The sequence below is a fragment of the Oncorhynchus nerka genome, linkage group LG6, assembly GCF_034236695.1.
Source record: "Oncorhynchus nerka isolate Pitt River linkage group LG6, Oner_Uvic_2.0, whole genome shotgun sequence".
Lineage (NCBI taxonomy): Eukaryota > Metazoa > Chordata > Actinopteri > Salmoniformes > Salmonidae > Oncorhynchus > Oncorhynchus nerka.
The window spans coordinates 18,567,525-18,586,410 of NC_088401.1; the positions used below are offsets into that span (position 1 = coordinate 18,567,525).

The 18,886-nt window shown below is 44.7% G+C and overlaps 1 protein-coding gene across 4 annotated transcripts in view; it reads right to left on the minus strand.

Moving 5' to 3' along the window:
• Positions 1 to 2,272: 2,272 nt before the first annotated feature.
• Positions 2,273 to 18,886, minus strand: part of qtrt2 (queuine tRNA-ribosyltransferase accessory subunit 2) — a 31,215-nt gene continuing 14,601 nt past the window's right edge. For 2 of the 4 annotated variants that reach the window (XM_029660893.2, XM_029660894.2), the window contains exons 7-9: positions 11,145 to 11,323; positions 4,216 to 4,327; positions 2,273 to 4,068 (exon numbers count right to left, since the gene is read on the minus strand). In XM_029660893.2, the coding sequence (XP_029516753.1) occupies positions 3,798 to 4,068; positions 4,216 to 4,327; positions 11,145 to 11,323 (562 nt within the window). In that variant the 3' untranslated portion in view covers positions 2,273 to 3,797. The remainder of the gene's footprint in view (positions 4,069 to 4,215; positions 4,328 to 11,144; positions 11,324 to 18,886) is intronic. The other 2 variants (XR_010464049.1, XM_029660896.2) reach the window with 2 other exon arrangements.

Below are 18,886 nucleotides of genomic sequence, written 5' to 3' on the forward strand. Positions count from 1 at the left end.
CCATACTGGAGCCATCACTCCCTGGTACCATATAGAACAGAAACATTAACTCATTGTGTAGAGAGCAGTCTCTGGTCCCCAACTCCATACTGGAGCATCTCTCCCTGGTACCATATAGAACAGAAACATTAACTCATTGTGTAGAGAGCAGTCTCTGGTCCCCAACTCCATACTGGAGCATCACTCCCTGGTACCATATAGAACAGAAACATTAACTCATTGTGTAGAGAGCAGTCTCTGGTCCCCAACTCCATACTGGAGCATCTCTCCCTGGTACCATATAGAACAGAAACATTAACTCATTGTGTAGAGAGCAGTCTCTGGTCCCCAACTCCATACTGGAGCATCACTCCCTGGTACCATATAGAACAGAAACATTAACTCATTGTGTAGAGAGCAGTCTCTGGTCCCCAACTCCATACTGGAGCATCACTCCCTGGTACCATATAGAACAGAAACATTAACTCATTGTGTAGAGAGCAGTCTCTGGTCCCCAACTCCATACTGGAGCATCACTCCCTGGTACCATAGAACAGAAACATTAACTCATTGTGTAGAGAGCAGTCTCTGGTCCCCAACTCCATACTGGAGCCATCACTCCCTGGTACCATATAGAACAGAAACATTAACTCATTGTGTAGAGAGCAGTCTCTGGTCCCCAACTCCATACTGGAGCATCTCTCCCTGGTACCATATAGAACAGAAACATTAACTCATTGTGTAGAGAGCAGTCTCTGGTCCCCAACTCCATACTGGAGCATCTCTCCCTGGTACCATATAGAACAGAAACATTAACTCATTGTGTAGAGAGCAGTCTCTGGTCCCCAACTCCATACTGGAACATCTCTCCCTGGTACCATATAGAACAGAAACATTAACTCATTGTGTAGAGAGCAGTCTCTGGTCCCCAACTCCATACTGGAGCATCTCTCCCTGGTACCATATAGAACAGAAACATTAACTCTGGAATGCCAAAGACATGGTAGATCTTCCAGAGGCCCATCCTCAGAACACACACAGATGAGCGTTCTAACAACCCCTTATTCTGTTGCATAAAACAAATCTAATTTTTAGTCACATGCGCCGAATAAAAACAATCATTTGATGCAATAAAAGTATTATAACATAATCTGATCCTGACAACTCTCCCAGTCTCTGCTGCTGAGAAACATCCCCACAGGATGATGCTGCCATCACCATGCTCCACCGTAGGGATGGTGCCAGGTTTCCTCCAAACGTGACGCTTGGCATTCAGGCCAAAAAGTTAAATATTGGTTTCATCAGACCAGAGAATCTTGTTTCTCATGGTCTAAGTCTTTAGGGGCCTTTCGGCAAACTCCAAGTGGGCTGTCATGTGCCTTTACTGAGGAGTGGATTCTGTCTGGTCACTCTACAATAAAGGCCTGATTGGTAGTGCTGCAGAGATGGTTGTCCTTCTGGAAGATTCTCCCATCTTCACAGAGGAACTCTAGAGCTCTGTCAGAGTGACCATCAGGTTCTTGGTCAACTCCCTGACTAAGACCCTTCTCCCCCGATTGCTCAGTTTGGCCGGGCGGCCAGCTCTAGGACGAGTCTTGGTGGTTCCAAACTTCTTCCATTTAAGAATGATGGAGGCCACTGTGTTCTTGGGGACCTGCAATGCTGCAGAAATGTTTTGGTACCCTTCCCCAGATCTGTGCTTCGACACAATCCTGTCTCGGACCAATACGGACAATTCCATCGATCTCATGGCTTGGTTTCTGTTTTGACATGCACTTTCAACTGTAGGATCTTATAGACAGGTGTGTGCCTTTTCAAATCATGTCCAATCAATTGAATTTACCACAGGTGGACTGCAATCAAGTTGTAGAATCATCTCAAGGATGATCAATGGAAACAGGATGCACCTGAGCTCAATATTAAGTCTCATATCAAAGGGTCTGAATACTTATGTAAATAAGGTATGTTTTATTTTTATTAGATTTGCAAACATTTCTAAACCTGTTTTCGCTATGTCATTATGGAGTATTGTGTGTAGATTGAGGATTTCTTTTGATTTAATACATTTTAGAATAAGGCTGTGGAGTAACAAAATGTAGGAAAAGGGGTCTAAATTCTATCTGAAGGCCCTGTATAATACACCAAATAGTGTATTCCTCATGGACGTTGCCCCGACAACCATTCATTCTGCACGACTGTATACCAGGGTACAGGATGCATCAGTCACTTTTATACAGTGTGTGTGTGTGTGTGTGTGTTTGCATACGGAAAATGAATTAATAAAACCGTCAGGTATAAAGCACAATTACTTTTATTAGACGTGGGCGAAAAAACTATCCCAGTTTTCATCAGATACTTGATTGAGTGCGAAAAATATCCCTCACCTAAATGAAAAACGGATAAATAAAGCAATAGGCAATGATGCTGACAGCATCAGAGGTGGTTAAAGACTGATGCTGACAGCATCAGGTGCATTTGTAAAATGATGCTGACAGCATCAGAGGTGTTTATAGAAGGACAACTCCACAGTAACATCGAGACCGATGTATAAAATGTATGTCAAACAAAAAACAATGATTGCAAAGTTAAACTAATGATACAGGTCTGCACAAGGACTACTTTTAACAATTTCCACAGAACATTTGACAAAAAGACATTTATTTGAAGAACAGTGCAGATGCAAAGTTTGGTAACAGAACGACAGTTTGTGCTGTTTGAGCAGTCATTCTGTTACCAAACTTTGCATCTGCACTGCCCCATTTCCACTGTCCCTCTACCTGGTCCTCCTGCCCCATTTCCACTGTCCCTCTACCTGGTCCTCCTGCCCCATTTCCACTGTCCCTCTACCTGGTCCTCCTGCCCCATTTCCACTGGCCCTCTACCTGGTCCTCCTGCCCCATTCCCACTGGCCCTCTACCTGGTCCTCCTGCCCCATTTCCACTGGCCCTCCTGCCCCATTTCCACTGTCCCTCTACCTGGTCCTCCTGCCCCATTTCCACTGTCCCTCTACCTGGTCCTCCTGCCCCATTTCCACTGTCCCTCTACCTGGTCCTCCTGCCCCATTTCCACTGGCCCTCTACCTGGTCCTCCTGCCCCATTTCCACTGGCCCTCTACCTGGTCCTCCTGCCCCATTTCCACTGGCCCTCTACCTGGTCCTCCTGCCCCATTTCCACTGTCCCTCTACCTGGTCCTCCTGCCCCATTTCCACTGGCCCTCTACCTGGTCCTCCTGCCCCATTTCCACTGGCCCTCTACCTGGTCCTCCTGCCCATTTTCCACTGGCCCTCCACACCCCTTCATCTGGTGCTCCTGCACCCTTTTTCCACTAGCCCTTCACCTGGTCCTCCTGCCCACTTTCCACTGGCCCTCCACCTGGTCCTCCTGCCCACTTTCCACTGGCCCTCCACCTGCCCCCTTTCCACTGGCCCTCCACCTGGTGTTCCTGGCCCCTTTCCACTGGCGCCCTCCACCTGGTCCTCCTGGCCCTTCACCTGGTCCTCTTGCTCCCTCTCATCATATCTTTTTTATTCGTTGAGATGCCTATTTTGTCTTTATGGATGACTGCCGCCCGCTGCAAAGCCAATTTCTCCTTGGAGTCCCCAAAATGCATCCTGCCTGAAAGTAATCACTGATCTGACTGGGTAGGTGAGTGCAATTAAACAGAAACTTTGCCTTCATCTAGCCACCTTTGAAACCCACAGAGTCTCCTCAAGGAAGGAGAGAAAAGGTCTCCCAACACTTTCACCTGGATCACTCCCTCCATTCCTCCCACCTTCTCCCCAGCCCCTCCCTGTCCCACCCTTACCTCTACAACAAACCTATCCATCCCTCTCCCCAGCCCCCTCCCCGCTCATCCCCTTGCCTGGTCCTTCTAGTACTCTTTTCTTGAGGCGGTCCAGCTTGTCGCTGGCTAGCGCCCCCCTGAGGGCAGTGAAGAAGGCGTAGTAGTGGGCCGTGTTGTGGAGCATGAGCAGTACTCCAGCCAGCAGCTCATTGGTCACCAGAAGGTGGTGTAGGTACGCCCTCTGGTGGTTCCTGCAGCAGTAGCAGCCACACCCCTCCACCAGGGGACTGAAGTCCTCTCTGTACCTGGAGAGCAGAGGGTCACACACACCCAGAGTGACACACACGGCACACAGATGAAACAGGAACACAAACACATTCCTTAGAATAGAGTGAGAGGGACAGAGGCACACGTGCATACACCAACTGGCACAAACAGTAATGGACACAAACCTATTATCTTTCAGGTTGATCTCAAAAGGAGTCATCTTGGTTTGGTCTTCTTGGGGATTATCGGTTCCATTCTTCTGACCTACAGCAGCTTCGGACTTGTCCAACTCCACAACTGCCAAAATACACACCAATCAAATCAATCCCTTTGGCCACACCCATTCAACTAGACCAATCTGATCCATTTACTAAACCCACACATTCCAAAGTCCATAGCAGTCAGATCATGTCCTAAAACCATACATCCTAAACCAATTATGGCCCATTGTGTTCCAATTTCACGATCTTCTCCTTTCCCACAAAGGAATATCAGTATTTGCTGTATTCAAGGCCCCGTCCACCAAAACCCACAAAAGCATCCCCCCACCACACAAGGGAAATTCCTCACCCAACAGCTTCATTACATTGTTATCAGGCACTTCCATCTAAAGGTCAACTGAAGGGCAAACAGAATGATCCAGTCACAGTGTGACAGAGAGAGTGCGAGCGAGAGTTAAAGGTGAAAACAAGAGTGGAGAGAACAACAGGATGGGGGGGGGGGGGCAAAGGAGGTGGGAAAAGAGGTGAAAAATGGAGAGGAGAGAAAGCACGAGAGACAAGTCAGGTCAGGAGGGAATGATAGTAAAGAGAGGGAAGATGAGTTTGACAGATGGAAGGAGAGAGGGGGGAAAAAGGGATGGAGGGAGAGTGAATAGAAGGAGTGATCTGAAGAGCAAGGGAGGATAGCGAGAAGGAGAGAGAGAGGGCAAGGATGGCAGGTGGTAAGACTGTGGTGCCAGAGAAGAGGAAGATTGGGGTGAGGGCTGTGCAACCACCTCCCCACAGAGCCCTCTAATTAGCTGAGGGGGATTTGGATGCTGTCTCCTCATTCGCTGATGGACCCCAGTCCTGTCCTAACACTCACCTCCAGTGAACCTCGTTACACTCCCCCGTGCAGAATCGATTAGTGCTATCTGATACTTAAATCGGTCTGATCCTCAACTTCTGAATCTGTTACTTTGGGCTGATATAAAAACTTTTAGTTTTACAGTTTCCCTCAGGAACACTTTAATCATATTGTGTTTTCTTTTCTTTTATCAGAGATTAACGGCAGGGCATTATTTAATTGTTATCGGTTTACTGGGTAACAGTGAGATCGTTCATTGATTTAATTTCACCATCTGACCCGTTGGGTTTGTATCTCCACCCATTTATTTGATTTAACCGAGGGCTAGAAAACGCATAAGGCATCTTATCCCCACAAACGTCTCTATTTATCTTGTTCACACACACAGCAAGGGACACAATTATAAATAAAGACACTTTCTATCATATTCACACAGTAATTAAAAAATACACACACACACACTCGCTGGTCTTTGCTGCCATAATTCTCAGTGGTATTGAACTGGATGCTGGTTGGGAACAAAGTTTGTTGATTAATTCATGATGTTAAGCCAAAGAAGCCTCTGTTCAACAGAGAGATCTGTCTACAGTGGCAGACGGATCTGAGTGAATTACAGACTGCTGTACTCTGCTGGACTCCCTGCAGTGAGGGAAAAGCCCAACGCCCCATGACTCTTAGCTTCAAAATCCTCCTCATCATCATACTGATTAACATCAATTATCTTCAACAGCGTGATCACAGCCTTCGCCCATGAGAGCCCACTGTAATGTTTAATCATGTGCAGTGCCTTGAACAAGTATTAAGTTGGCGGTTTTCCTATTTTGTTGCATGATATCCTGTAATTTAAATGGATTTTTATTTGGATTTCATGTAATAGACATACACGAAATAGTCCAAATTGGTGAAGTGAAAAGCAAAAAATAAAACACAGAAAAGTGGTGTGTGCATATGTATTCACCCCCTTTGAAGCCCCTAAATAAGATCTGGTGCAACCAATTACCTTCAGAAGTCACATAATTAGAACTACCCATCCCGGATCCGGGAGAATTGTCATCAACTACACTAATTAGCATAGCGCAACGGTCAAAAAAATATTACTAGAAAATATTCATATTCATGAAATCACAAGTGAAATATAGTGAAACACAGCTTAGCCTTTTGTTAATCACCCTGTCATCTCGGATTTTGAAATGATGCTTTACAGCCAAAGCAAGACAAGAGTTTGTGTAAGTTTATCGATAGCCTAGCATAGCATTATGTCCAGCTAGCAGCAGGAAGCTTGGTCACGAAAATCAGAAAAGCAATCAAATTAAATCGTTTACCTTTGATGAGCTTCGGATGTTTTCACTCACGAGACACCCAGTTAGACAGCAAATGTTCCTTTTGTTCCATAAAGATTATTTTTATAGCCGAAATACCTCCGTTTTTTCTCCACGTTTTGTTGAAATCCACCGGAAATTGCAGTCATGACAATGCCGAAAGAAAATCAAAATTAGATCCATAATATCGACAGAAACATGGCAAATGTTTTTTATAATCAATCCTCAAGGTGTTTTTCACATATCTATTCGATAATATCAACCGGGACAATTGGCTTTTCAGTAGGAGCGAGAGGAACATTATTACGCACAAATCACTCTGAGAGCCACCAACAGACCACTGATGCAATGTTGTCGTTCACGCTCATTTTTCAAAATAAAAGCCTGCAACTATGTCTAGTGGCTGTAGACACATTAGGGAAGCCATAGAAAAAGGAATCTGTTTGATATCCCTTTCAATGGGCGATAGGGAGGCATAGGAACAAAATAAGAGTCACTTCCTGATTGGATTTTTCTTTCCTTCGCCTGCAATATCAGTTCTGTTATACTCAGACAATATTTTGACAGTTTTGGAAACTTGAGTGTTTTCTATCCTAAGCTGTCAATTATATGCATATTCTAGCATCTGGTCCTGAGAAGTAGCCCGTTTACATTGGGAACGTTCTTTTTCCAAAAATGAAAATAGTGCCCCCTAGTTTCAAGAGGTTAAATAAAGTCCACCTGTGTGCAATCTAAGTGTCACATGATCTGTCACATGATCTCAGAATATATACACCTGTTCTGAAAGGCCCCAGAGTCTGCAACATCACTAAGCAAGGGACACCACCAAGCAAGCGGCACCATGAAGACTAGAGGTCGACCGATTATGATTTTTCAACGCCGATACCGATTATTGGAGGACCAAAAAGGCCGATACCGATTAATCGGACTCTTTTTTTTCAAATAGATTTGTAATAATGACAATTACAACAATACTGAATGAACACTTATTTTAAGTTAATATAATAAATCAATAAAATCAATTTAGCCTCAAGTAAATAATGAAACATGTTCAATTTGGTTTAAATAATGCAAAAACAAAGTGTTGGAGAAGAAAGTAAAAGTGCAATATGTGCTATGTAAGAAAGCTAACGTTTCAGTTCCTTGCTCAGAACATGAGAACATATGAAAGCTGGTGGTTCCTTTTAACATGCGTCTTCAATATTCCCAGGTAAGAACTTATAGGTTGTAGTTATTATAGGAATTATAGGACTATTTCCCTCTATACCATTTGTATTTCATTAACTTTTGACTATTGGATGTTCTTATAGGCACTTTAGTATTGCCAGTGTAACAGTATAGCTTCCGTCCCTCTCCTCCCTGGGCTCGAACCATCAACACAACGACAACAGCCACCCTCGAAGCAGCGTTACCCATTCAGAGCAAGGGAAACAACCACTGCAAGGCTCAGAGCGAGTGGCGTTTGACACGCTATTAGCGCTAACTAGCTAGCCATTTCACTTCGGTTACACAAGCCTCATCTCGGGAGTTGATAGGCTTGAAGTCATAAACAGCGCATGCTTGACGCACAACGAAGAGCTGCTGGCAAAACGCAAAGAAAGTGCTGTTTGAATTCATGTTTACGCACTTGCTTCTGCCTACCATCGCTCAGTCAGATACTTAGATACTTGTATGCTCAGTCAGATTATATGCAACGCATGGAAACGCTAGATAATATCTAGTAATATCATCAACCATGTGTAGTTAACTAGTGATTATGATGGATTGTTTTTTATACGATAAGTTTAATGCTAGCTAGCAACTTACCTTGGCTTACTGCATTCGCGTAACAGGCAGTCTCCTTGTGGAGTGCAACGAGAGAGAGGCAGGTCGTTATTGCATTGGACTAGTTAACTGTAAGGTTGCAAGATTGGATCCCCTGAGCTGACAAGGTAAAAATCTGTCGTTCTGCCCCTGAACGAGGCAGTTAACCCACTGTTCCTAGGCCGTCATTGAAAATAAGAATGTGTTCTTAACTGACTTGCCTAGTTAAAAGGTATATAATAAAAAATAATACAAATCTGCAAATCGGTGCCCAAAAATACAGATTTCCGATTGTTATGAAAACGTGAAATCGGTCCTAATTAAATCGGCCATTCCGATTAATCGGTCGACCTCTAATGAAGACCAAGGAGCTTTCCAAACAGGTCACGGACAAAGTTGTGGAGAAGTACAGATCAGGGTTGGGTTACAAAAAAATATCTGAAACTTTAAACATCCCATGGAGCACCATTAAATCCCTTATTAAAAAATTGAAAGAATATGGCACCACAAACCTGCAAAGAGAGGGCCGCCCACCAAAACTCACGGACCAGGCAAGGAGGGCATTAATCAGAGAGGCAACAAAGAGACCAAAGATAACCCTGAAGGAGCTGCAAAGCTCCACAGCAGAGATTGGAGTATCTGTCCATAAGACCACTTTAAGCAGTACACTCCACAGAGCTGGGCTTTATGGAAGAGTGGCCAGAAAAAAGCCATTGCTTAAAGAAAAAAATAAGCAAACACGTTTGGTGTTCGCCAAAAGGCATGTGGGAGACTCCAAACATATGGAAGAAGATAACCTGGTCAGATGGATGAATAGATGCACACTCAAGTAAATGTTTAAAATGTATTATTTCTTGTTGGTTTCATAATAATAAATATTTTGCATCTTCAAAGTAGTAGGCATGTTGTGTAAATCAAATGATACAAACCCCCCCAAAATGTATTTTAATTCCAGATTGTAAGGCAACAAAATAAGAAAAATGCCAAAGGGGGTGAATACTTCGCAAGCCACTGTACATTTTCAAATCAATGCAACGAGCGTACTGGGATTAGTATCAATCCTACACAAATCATGAACCTAACGTCAAAGACATCATTTTAACACTGTCTGTCACGTTAGTCACTGACCCCATCACACACACGACGAGTCTGACACGGGTTCTGAAAGGTCCGGATAGACGTAACAATATAATGCTACAGGCTTAGGCAGACCTACAATCAGGACCAGAGGACGTTTCTCCTTCATGACAACACCTATCCAGTGTTTCAGAGCTGTAACCACTGTAGCAAAACAAGGTAGTGAAAGGGGCTGAAGGGCCAAATGGAACGGGTCCATGGTTCTGACAGTCCTGTATCACAGCTGTCAGTGGTCCATGGTTCTGACAGTCCTGTATCACAGCTGTCAGTGGTCCATGGTTCTGACAGTACTGTATCACAGCTGTCTGTGTGGAGCGGGCCCATGGTTCTGAATGCACTGTATCCCACCTGTCAGTGGTCCATGGTTCTGAATGCACTGTATCACACCTGTCTGTGTGGAGCGGGTCCATGGTTCTGAATGCACTGTATCCCACCTGTCAGTGGTCCATGGTTCTGACAGTACTGTATTACAGCTGTCAGTGGTCCATGGTTCTGACAGTACTGCATCACAGCTGTCAGTGGTCCATGGTTCTGACAGTACTGCATCACAGCTGTCTGTGCGGAGCGGGTCCATGGTTCTGACAGTACTACATCACAGCTGTCAGTGGTCCATGGTTCTGACAGTACTGCATCACAACTGTCAGTGGTCCATGGTTCTGACAGTACTGCATCACAGCTGTCAGTGGTCATGGTTCTGACAGTACAGCATCACAGCTGTCAGTGCGGAGCGGGTCCATGGTTCTGACAGTACTACATCACAGCTGTCAGTGGTCCATGGTTCTGACAGTACTGCATCACAGCTGTCAGTGGTCCATGGTTCTGACAGTACTGCATCACAGCTGTCAGTGGTCATGGTTCTGACAGTACTGCATCACAACTGTCAGTGGTCCATGGTTCTGACAGTACAGCATCACAGCTGTCAGTGGTCCATGGTTCTGACAGTACTGCATCACAGCTGTCAGTGGTCCATGGTTCTGACAGTACAGCATCACAGCTGTCAGTGGTCCATGGTTCTGACAGTACTGCATCACAGCTGTCTGTGTGGAGCGGGCCCATGGTTCTGACAGCACTGTATCCCACCTGTCAGTGGGCCATGGTTCTGACAGTACAGCATCACAGCTGTCAGTGGTCCATGGTTCTGAATGCACTGTATCACACCTGTCTGTGTGGAGCGGGCCTATGGTTCTGACAGTACTGCATCACAGCAGCTGTCTGTGTGGAGCAGGTCCATGGTTCTGACAGCACTGCATCACACCTGTCTGTGTGGAGCGGGCCCATGGTTCTGACAGCACTGTATCACACCTGTCTGTGTGGAGCGGGTCCATGGTTCTGACAGCACTGTATCACACCTGTCTGTGTGGAGCGGGTCCATGGTTCTGACAGCACTGCATCACACCTGTCTGTGTGGAGCGGGCCCATGGTTCTGACAGCACTGTATCACACCTGTCTGTGTGGAGCGGGTCCATGGTTCTGACAGCACTGTATCACACCTGTCTGTGTGGAGCAGGTCCATGGTTCTGACAGCACTGTATCACACCTGTCTGTGTGGAGCGGGCCCATGGTTCTGACAGCACTGTATCACACCTGTCTGTGTGGAGCGGGTCCATGGTTCTGACAGCACTGCATCACAGCTGTCAATGTGTTCTCAAAACATCACAAGTAGCCAGCAGAATGAAAATAATTGAATTGGGTGGCATCTGATGCACCCCCATTTGTTTAAGTAATTCAAGTAGCTGGTCACATAAGGGTTAGTAGTCAGCTATTTGGTGCTTATGGAACACACAGACCTGTTGGGGGTACCTGTACACCTGTACCTGCTGCCTCTGGGTCAGTGGTGATGTTGAAAGGGAAGGTGAGAGCACAGCCTCGCTCGGTCACTTGGAAGGGGAAGAAGCTCTCAAACAGGTCCACTCCCGCCTCCACGCACGCCAGCACCTCGTCTGGCCGCCCCACACCCTGCAGCAGCCTGACAGACAGAAAGAGAGAGGCAGGCAGGCAAACAGACAGAAACGTATTACACTGTTGATCAATGATTGAATTACCAGACAAACTGAAAGACTCTTACCCATCTCTTATCTATCAGTGTTATCCCTGAAGCACTACAGATGCAGCATCTCTCCCTCTTGCTCACACACACACACCAAAATCAATACAAAAACTGAACATTCATACACAGAACACATGCAGGCTCATAGCAGACAGAAAAAAACAGATTGCGCACCCCCCCATCTTCCTGAAACCCATTCCCCCTTAACCCACCTCAGTCTCAAAATCACTCACTTTCCCCCCTCACTCTCTCTACTCCACTGCCTCGAGTTTCCAGGGCCAAACTAATTTACCATCCCATAATGATGGCCAGGGGTAGGGAGTGGATCTCCCAGCACCACCACAACCCAGGGGCAGGCTGACCCAGCACAGGCCCGATGGAGCCTCTTTTCATTATGGAAACGCAGTACGGCCCAAAGGGAGCGTCTGGGGGTCTCTGATACCACCTGCAGCACCACTGTCTCTCTCCACTACTCCTTCTCCACCCCAGAGCCCCAGTTGGCTCCCTCACCTCCAGGATCAAGGAGGAATAGGACAGAGAAGGAGTAGTGGAGAGAGACAGTGGTGCTGCAGGTGGTATCAGAGACCCCCAGACGCTCCCTTTGGGCCGTACTGCGTACCCCACCACCGGGGCACTGGGAAGCAGGCTGAGTTCAGTGGGGAGTCTACTCTCTAGCCAGACCAGTATTCCCAGTGCAGCTGGAAGAAGAGTGGGAACGGGGTTGCCATGGCTCCCAGGAGGGAAGGCAGGGGTTGCCATGGTTTCCTGGAGATTCTGAGTGAGCATTATGAGCGCTGGAAGGACAGAGGGAGGGGTGTTCGTCTTCCTCTTAGTCTCCCACTGTGAGAGTAACAGCAGTCCACTAGGGGGTTTTAGGGTTGAGTGTGTGTGGGGTAGAATTTAATAATAGTGTATAATATGGGGGGTGTGGGTCGCTGTGTTTTCACCAGGGGTTGGAATTGAAATTATTTTTCCAAACATTTTGTTCGTTAAGTTCCGTTCCACTGTTCCGACCTGCAAAATAAAGTCCAGAACCAGTACCGGTTATATTGTTTCTTTGTTACATTAGCTCAACCTTAAATTACTTCACCAATCAGTTTGGACAGAGCAGCTTGCTATAAGCGGGCAAGTTAGTTTTTTAGTCATGGGCGCTATCAGCTGCCTAGGCTATAGTTGTTTACATGCGCTATGGACAGACAAGTGTAGGGCGCGAGATACGACTGAAATTTTGAAGGTGGGGAGAGGGCGAGAGAGGGTGGACGAGGGCATTGTTATGACATGCATTATCTGAACTAGGCCCACAAATATACCTAGGAAGTGGCGGCTTCTATGAAGGAACTTTGAATGTCTTTACACTGCAGAGACTTGGCTTGGTGTTGGAACAGGGTCGCTAACAAGTTTGTGTGTGCACAGCGGCACAAGAATTAAAAACATGTCTTACCTTTTCGTAGTTAATAAATCCAATGTGAAACGTGATAACTATAGCATCCGTAACTAGCATGGAAAAAGTTAATCCATTTTTCTCTAATTAAAAATCTCTCCCTAATTTCGGAATCACACTTGTAACGTCAGTAGGCTACCTTGGCCTAAGCTTCGGTGGGGGGGAGGGGCAGGTAGCCTAAACACACACTGACAAAGAATTTCAGCTGGCAGGCAGACACTGGAACACGTTTCTGAGTGACGGACTGAAGGCTTTGCATAGGCGTCTTGTTGCGTTTGTTTTGGTGAAACTGACAAAATGCCTGGAATGTAAGTTATTCATCTGTTCTCATGCTTTTAAAACAGCGGTTCTGTTCCAGAACAGTATAGATCACTTTTCTTCCTGGTTCTGATTCTGTTCCTCTAAAAATGTATTTATTTTTCAGTTCTGTTCCCTGAACCGTTTCCAACCCCTGGTTTTCACAGGTGTCACATGATCACTCAATTAGAGCCATTACTTGGTCAGTCAGTCCTCTCTCCTCACCTGGTCCCTGCTGTACATTCTAAAATTAGTCTGAGTGGAGAGAGAGAAGAGCCAGACTGCAGATGAGAGACACAGAGGAGTGGAGAGAGAGAAGAGCCAGACTGCAGATGAGAGACAAAGAGGAGTAGAGAGAGGGAATAGACAGACTGGAACAGAGGAGAGAGGAGTAGAAAGGGAGATAATTAAAAAAGTGTTAAAGGAGGTATGGATTGTTTTTGAAGAGTATCCTGCTTTGGGGGGTGGAGTGAGGGAAGGAGAAACACAAATAATTGGTGCTGTAAGGGGAGGAGGAGTGAGTCAGGGAAGGAGAGAGAGTGGGAAGGTGCATTCATATTTAGGGTTTATAGGCGTGTAGGTGTAAGAAGGGTAAAAGCTGGCAACTGGAGCTGGTGTGGAGGGGCACTTAAACCTGATTTTGGGCTAGATTTTGCTAGCTAGAGCGTATGAAGCGTTAATGGGCAGGGTTGCCAACTCGGTAGCTTTGATCTATGTTATTGTGACATTTCAGATTCCTGACAGCAACTTTTCTTCCCTCTGAAAAAGATTAGCAACATATTCAGATACTTTTTTTTAAGGCAGCCTCAGTTTTTCCTCTGAGAGATGTTGATAGATTTACCAACTAACTTTTACTGCCGTGAAGCAGCCGAGAAGAGGGAGAGAGAGAGTGGGAGAGAGCAGCTGCCTGAGGCAGAGCTGCAGCACACACACAATGTGCTGACAAAGAGCACATCGTTCTGTTTTGACAGTTTAGTCATAATAAACGAAACATAGTGGGATATGTCATTCCTGCCAATGCCCCCTACAGAGGGAGCTGTTATGTCACAAGCTATAGACCCCTTTCCAGTACACGACACACTGATGTCACGCACAGATGCGAGCAACTCTTGGCTGCAGTGAGGGAGTCATTGCCATCTGCGCCCATTCAACAGATTTACGTTTTTATTACTTCTAAACAAAATAACCTTTTGGGGTTCTCACATGATTAAAATGTTTTGATTATTGCTTGAACATTAGCTAAGATTATATTTGGTTGTTATCTTCACAAAATAACTATTTTGGATGCAGCATTTGTTAGCTAAAATGCTAACGCTCAATGACATTGGCTGTAACAAAAGCTAGCCAATGTGTTTTTTAAGTATAATTCAGTTGATTTGCGATTATGATGCAAACATTATACAGTGCTCAAAAAAATAAAAGGGAACACTTAAAACTTCTTGCGACTCTCAAACCCGGATCCAGGAGCGTAACCATCGCCTCAAAATAATTAGCATAACACAGCGGACATAAATCTTCCTAGAAAATCTGCCTATTCATGAAAATCACAAATGAAATATATTGAGACACAGCTTAGCCTTTTGTTAATCACACTGTCATCTCAGATTTTCAAAATATGCTTTACAGCCAACGCGAGACAAGCATTTGTGTAAGTTTATCATGGCATAATGCTATGCTAGGCTCTGCTAGCAGCAGGCAACATTTTCACGAAAATAAGAAAAGCTATCAAATTAAATAATTTACCTTTGAAGAACTTCGGATGTTTTCACTCAGGAGACTCCCAGTTAGATAGCAAATGTTCATTTTTTCCAAAAATATTATTTTTGTAGGTGAAATAGCTCCCGTTTGTTCTTCACGTTTGGCTGAGAAATCGACCGGAAAATGCGGTCACTACAACGCCAAACTTTTTTCCAAATTAGCTCCATAATATCGACAGAAACATGGCAAACGTTGTTTAGAATCAATCCTCAAGGTGTTTTTCACATATATATTCAATAATATATCCGTCAGGACAATTGGTTTCTCATTAGAAGCGATTGGAATAATGGCTACCTCAGTACTTTACGCAAGATTTTCTGCGGGAGACATCATGTGACCACTTGCTAAATGTGGTCCCTTACGGCTATTCTTCAACATAAATGCTTAAAAAGACGTCACAATGCTGTAGAAAGCGTAAGTTCATTCGTAGCCCATTCACAGCCATATAAGGAGTCATTGGCATGAAGCGCTTTCAAAAAATGCGGCACTTCCTGATTGGATTTTTATCTGGGTTTCTCCTGTAACATCAGTTCTGTTGCACTCACAGACAATATCTTTGCAGTTTTGGAAATCAGAGTGTTTTCTATCCAAAGCTGTCAATTATATGCATAGTCGAGCATCCTGTCGTGACAAAATATCCCGTTTAAAACGGGAACGTTTTTTATCCAAAAATGAAAATACTGCCCCCTAGTCACAAAAGGGTAATTACAAATCAAATCAAATTTTATTTGTCACATACACATGGTTAGCAGATGTTAATGAGAGTGTAGCGAAATGCTTGTGCTTCTAGTTCCGACAATGCAGTAATAACCAACAAGTCATCTAGCTAACAATTCCAAAACTACTACCTTATAGACACAAGTGTAAGGGGATAAAGAATATGTACATAAAGATATATGAATGAGTGATGGTACAGAGCGGCATGGGCAAGATACAGTAGATGGTATTGAGTGCAGTATATACATATGAGATGAGTATGTAAACAAAGTGGCATAGTTAAAGTGGCTAGTGATACATGTATTACATAAAGATGCAGTAGATGATATAGAGTACAGTATATACATATGAGATGAATAATGTAGGGTATGTAAACATTATATTAGGTAGCATTGTTTAAAGTGTTTAACCTCTTGCTTCTACCTGAGACGCTTGCGTCCCAACTAGAGCTCTGGAAATGCAAATGCGCTACGCTAAATGCTAATAGTATTAGTTAAAACTCAAACGTTCATTAAAATACACATGCAGGGTATCGAATTAAAGCTACACACGTTGTGAATCCAGGCAACAAGTCAGATTTTTAAAATGCTTTTCGGCGAAAGCATGAGAAGCTATTATCTGATAGCATGCACCAATACACTACAACACAAAAGCCACGCAGGGGACGTAAACAAAATAATTAGCATTTCGGCGTTACACAAACCGCACAATAAAATAGAAAACAGTCATTACCTTTCACCATCTTCTTTGTTGGCACTCCTAGATGTCCCATAAACACTATTGGGTCTTTATTTCGATTAAATCGGTCCATATAAAGCCAAGATATCGTTATATGTAGACTGTGTGATAAACGAAAAAAACAGCGTTTTCAAAACGTAACGTCATTTTTTAAAATTCCAAAAGTCGACGATAAACTTTCACAAAACACTTCGAAATACGTTTGTAATGCAACTTTAGGTATTAGTAAACGTTAATAAGCGATAAAATTCATCAGGAGGCGATGTAAAGATCATTAGCTGTCCGTCTGGAAAAATGTCCGGCTAGAAACTCAACGAAAATATCCGGTCCTAGACCTGAAGAAATACGGTGCCCTGCATGTGTTTGACCAAGAAAAAACTCGAAGGGAAATGACAAGACTCTAGACACCGTGTGGAAGCTGTAGTAGGTACTGCAACCTCAGTCAATTAATTGTGGTTCACCTTTATCAATGGGTTCAAGTAGCGCATGGATATATTTTCCCATTTTCAGTGATCAGTTTTTCCTGTGCTTTTCGATGTAAATGCCGTTCTGGTAAAGCCACAGCAGTGATTTAACCAGTTTTATAAACGTCTGAGTGTTTTCTATCCACACAGACTAAGCAAATGCATATACTATATTCCTGGCATGAGTAGCAGGGCGCTGAAATGTTGCGATTTTTAACAGAATGTTCAAAAAAGTAGAGGGTAGAAGCAACAGGTTAAAGTGGTACACAATGGTACACAATGTAACTCCAAGTCAATCACACTTCTGTGAAATCAAACTGTCCACTTAGGAAGCAACACTGATTGACAATAACTTCCACATGCTGTTGTGCAAATGGAATAGACAACAGGTGGAAATTATAGGCAATTAGCAAGACACCAATAAAGGAGTGGTTCTGCAGGTGGTGACCACAGACCACTTCTCAGTTCCTAAGCTTCCTGGATGATGTTTTGGTCACTTTTGAATGCTGGCGGTGCTTTCACTCTAGTGGTAGCATGAGACGGAGTCTACAAACCCACACAAGTGGCTCAGGTAGTGCAGCTCATCCAGAATGGCAAATCAATGCGAGCTATGGCAAGAAGGTTTGCTGTGTCTGTCAGCGTAGTGTCCAGAGCATGGAGGCGCTACCAGGAGACAGGCCAGTACATCAGGAGACGTGGAGGAGGGCAACAACCAAGCAGCAGGACCGCTACCTCCGCCTTTGTGCAAGGAGGAGCAGGAGGAGCACTGCCAGAGCCCTGCAAAATGACCTCCAGCAGGCCACAAATGTAAATGTGTCTGCTCAAACGGTCAGAAACAGACTCCATGAGGGTAGTATGACGGCCCGACGTCCACAGGTGGGGGTTGTGTTTACAGCCCAACACCGTGCAGGACGTTTGGTATTTGCCAGAGAACACCAAGATTGGCAAATTCGCCACTGGCGCCCTGTGCTCTTCACAGATGAAAGCAGGTTCACACTGAACACATGTGACAGACGTGACAGAGTCTAGAGATGCCATGGAGAACGTTCTGCTGCCTGCAACATCCTCCAGCATGACCGGTTTGGCGGTGGGTCAATCGTGGTGTGGGGTGGCATTTCTTTGGGGGGCCGCACAGCCCTCCATGTGCTCGCCAGAGGTAGCCTGACTGCCATTAGGTACCGAGATGAGATCCTCAGACCCCTTGTGAGACAATATGCTGGTGCGGTTGGCCCTGGGTTCCTCCTAATGCAAGACAATGCTAGACCTCATGTGGCTGGCAAATTTTATTTGTCACATACACATGGTTAGCAGATGTTAATGCGAGTGTAGCGAAATGCTTGTGCTTCTAGTTCCGACAATGCAGTGATAACCAACAAGTAATCTAACTAACAATTCCAAAACTACTGTCTTGTACACAGTGTAAGGGGATAGAGAATATGTACATAAGGATATATGAATGAGTGATGGTACAGAGCAGCATACAGTAGATGGTATCGAGTACAGTATATACATATGAGATGAGAATGTAGACAAAGTAAACAAAGTGGCATAGTTAAAGTGGCTAGTGATACATGTATTACATAAGGATGCAGTCGATGATGTAGAGTACAGTATATACGTATGCATATGAGATGAATAATGTAGGGTAAGTAACATTATATAAGGTAGCATTGTTTAAAGTGGCTAGTGATATATTTACAACATTTCCCATCAATTCCCATTATTAAAGTGGCTGGAGTTGGGTCAGTGTCAATGACAGTGTGTTGGCAGCAGCCACTCAATGTTAGTGGTGGCTGTTTAACAGTCTTATGGCCTTGAGATAGAAGCTGTTTTTCAGTCTCTCGGTCCCAGCTTTGATGCACCTGTAATGACCTCGCCTTCTGGATGATAGCGGGGTGAACAGGCAGTGGTTCGGGTGGTTGATGTCCTTGATGATCTTTATGGCCTTCCTGTAACATCGGGTGGTGTAGGTGTCCTGGAGGGCAGGTAGTTTGCCCCCGGTGATGCGTTGTGCAGACCTCACTACCCTCTGGAGAGCCTTACGGTTGAGGGCGGAGCAGTTGCCGT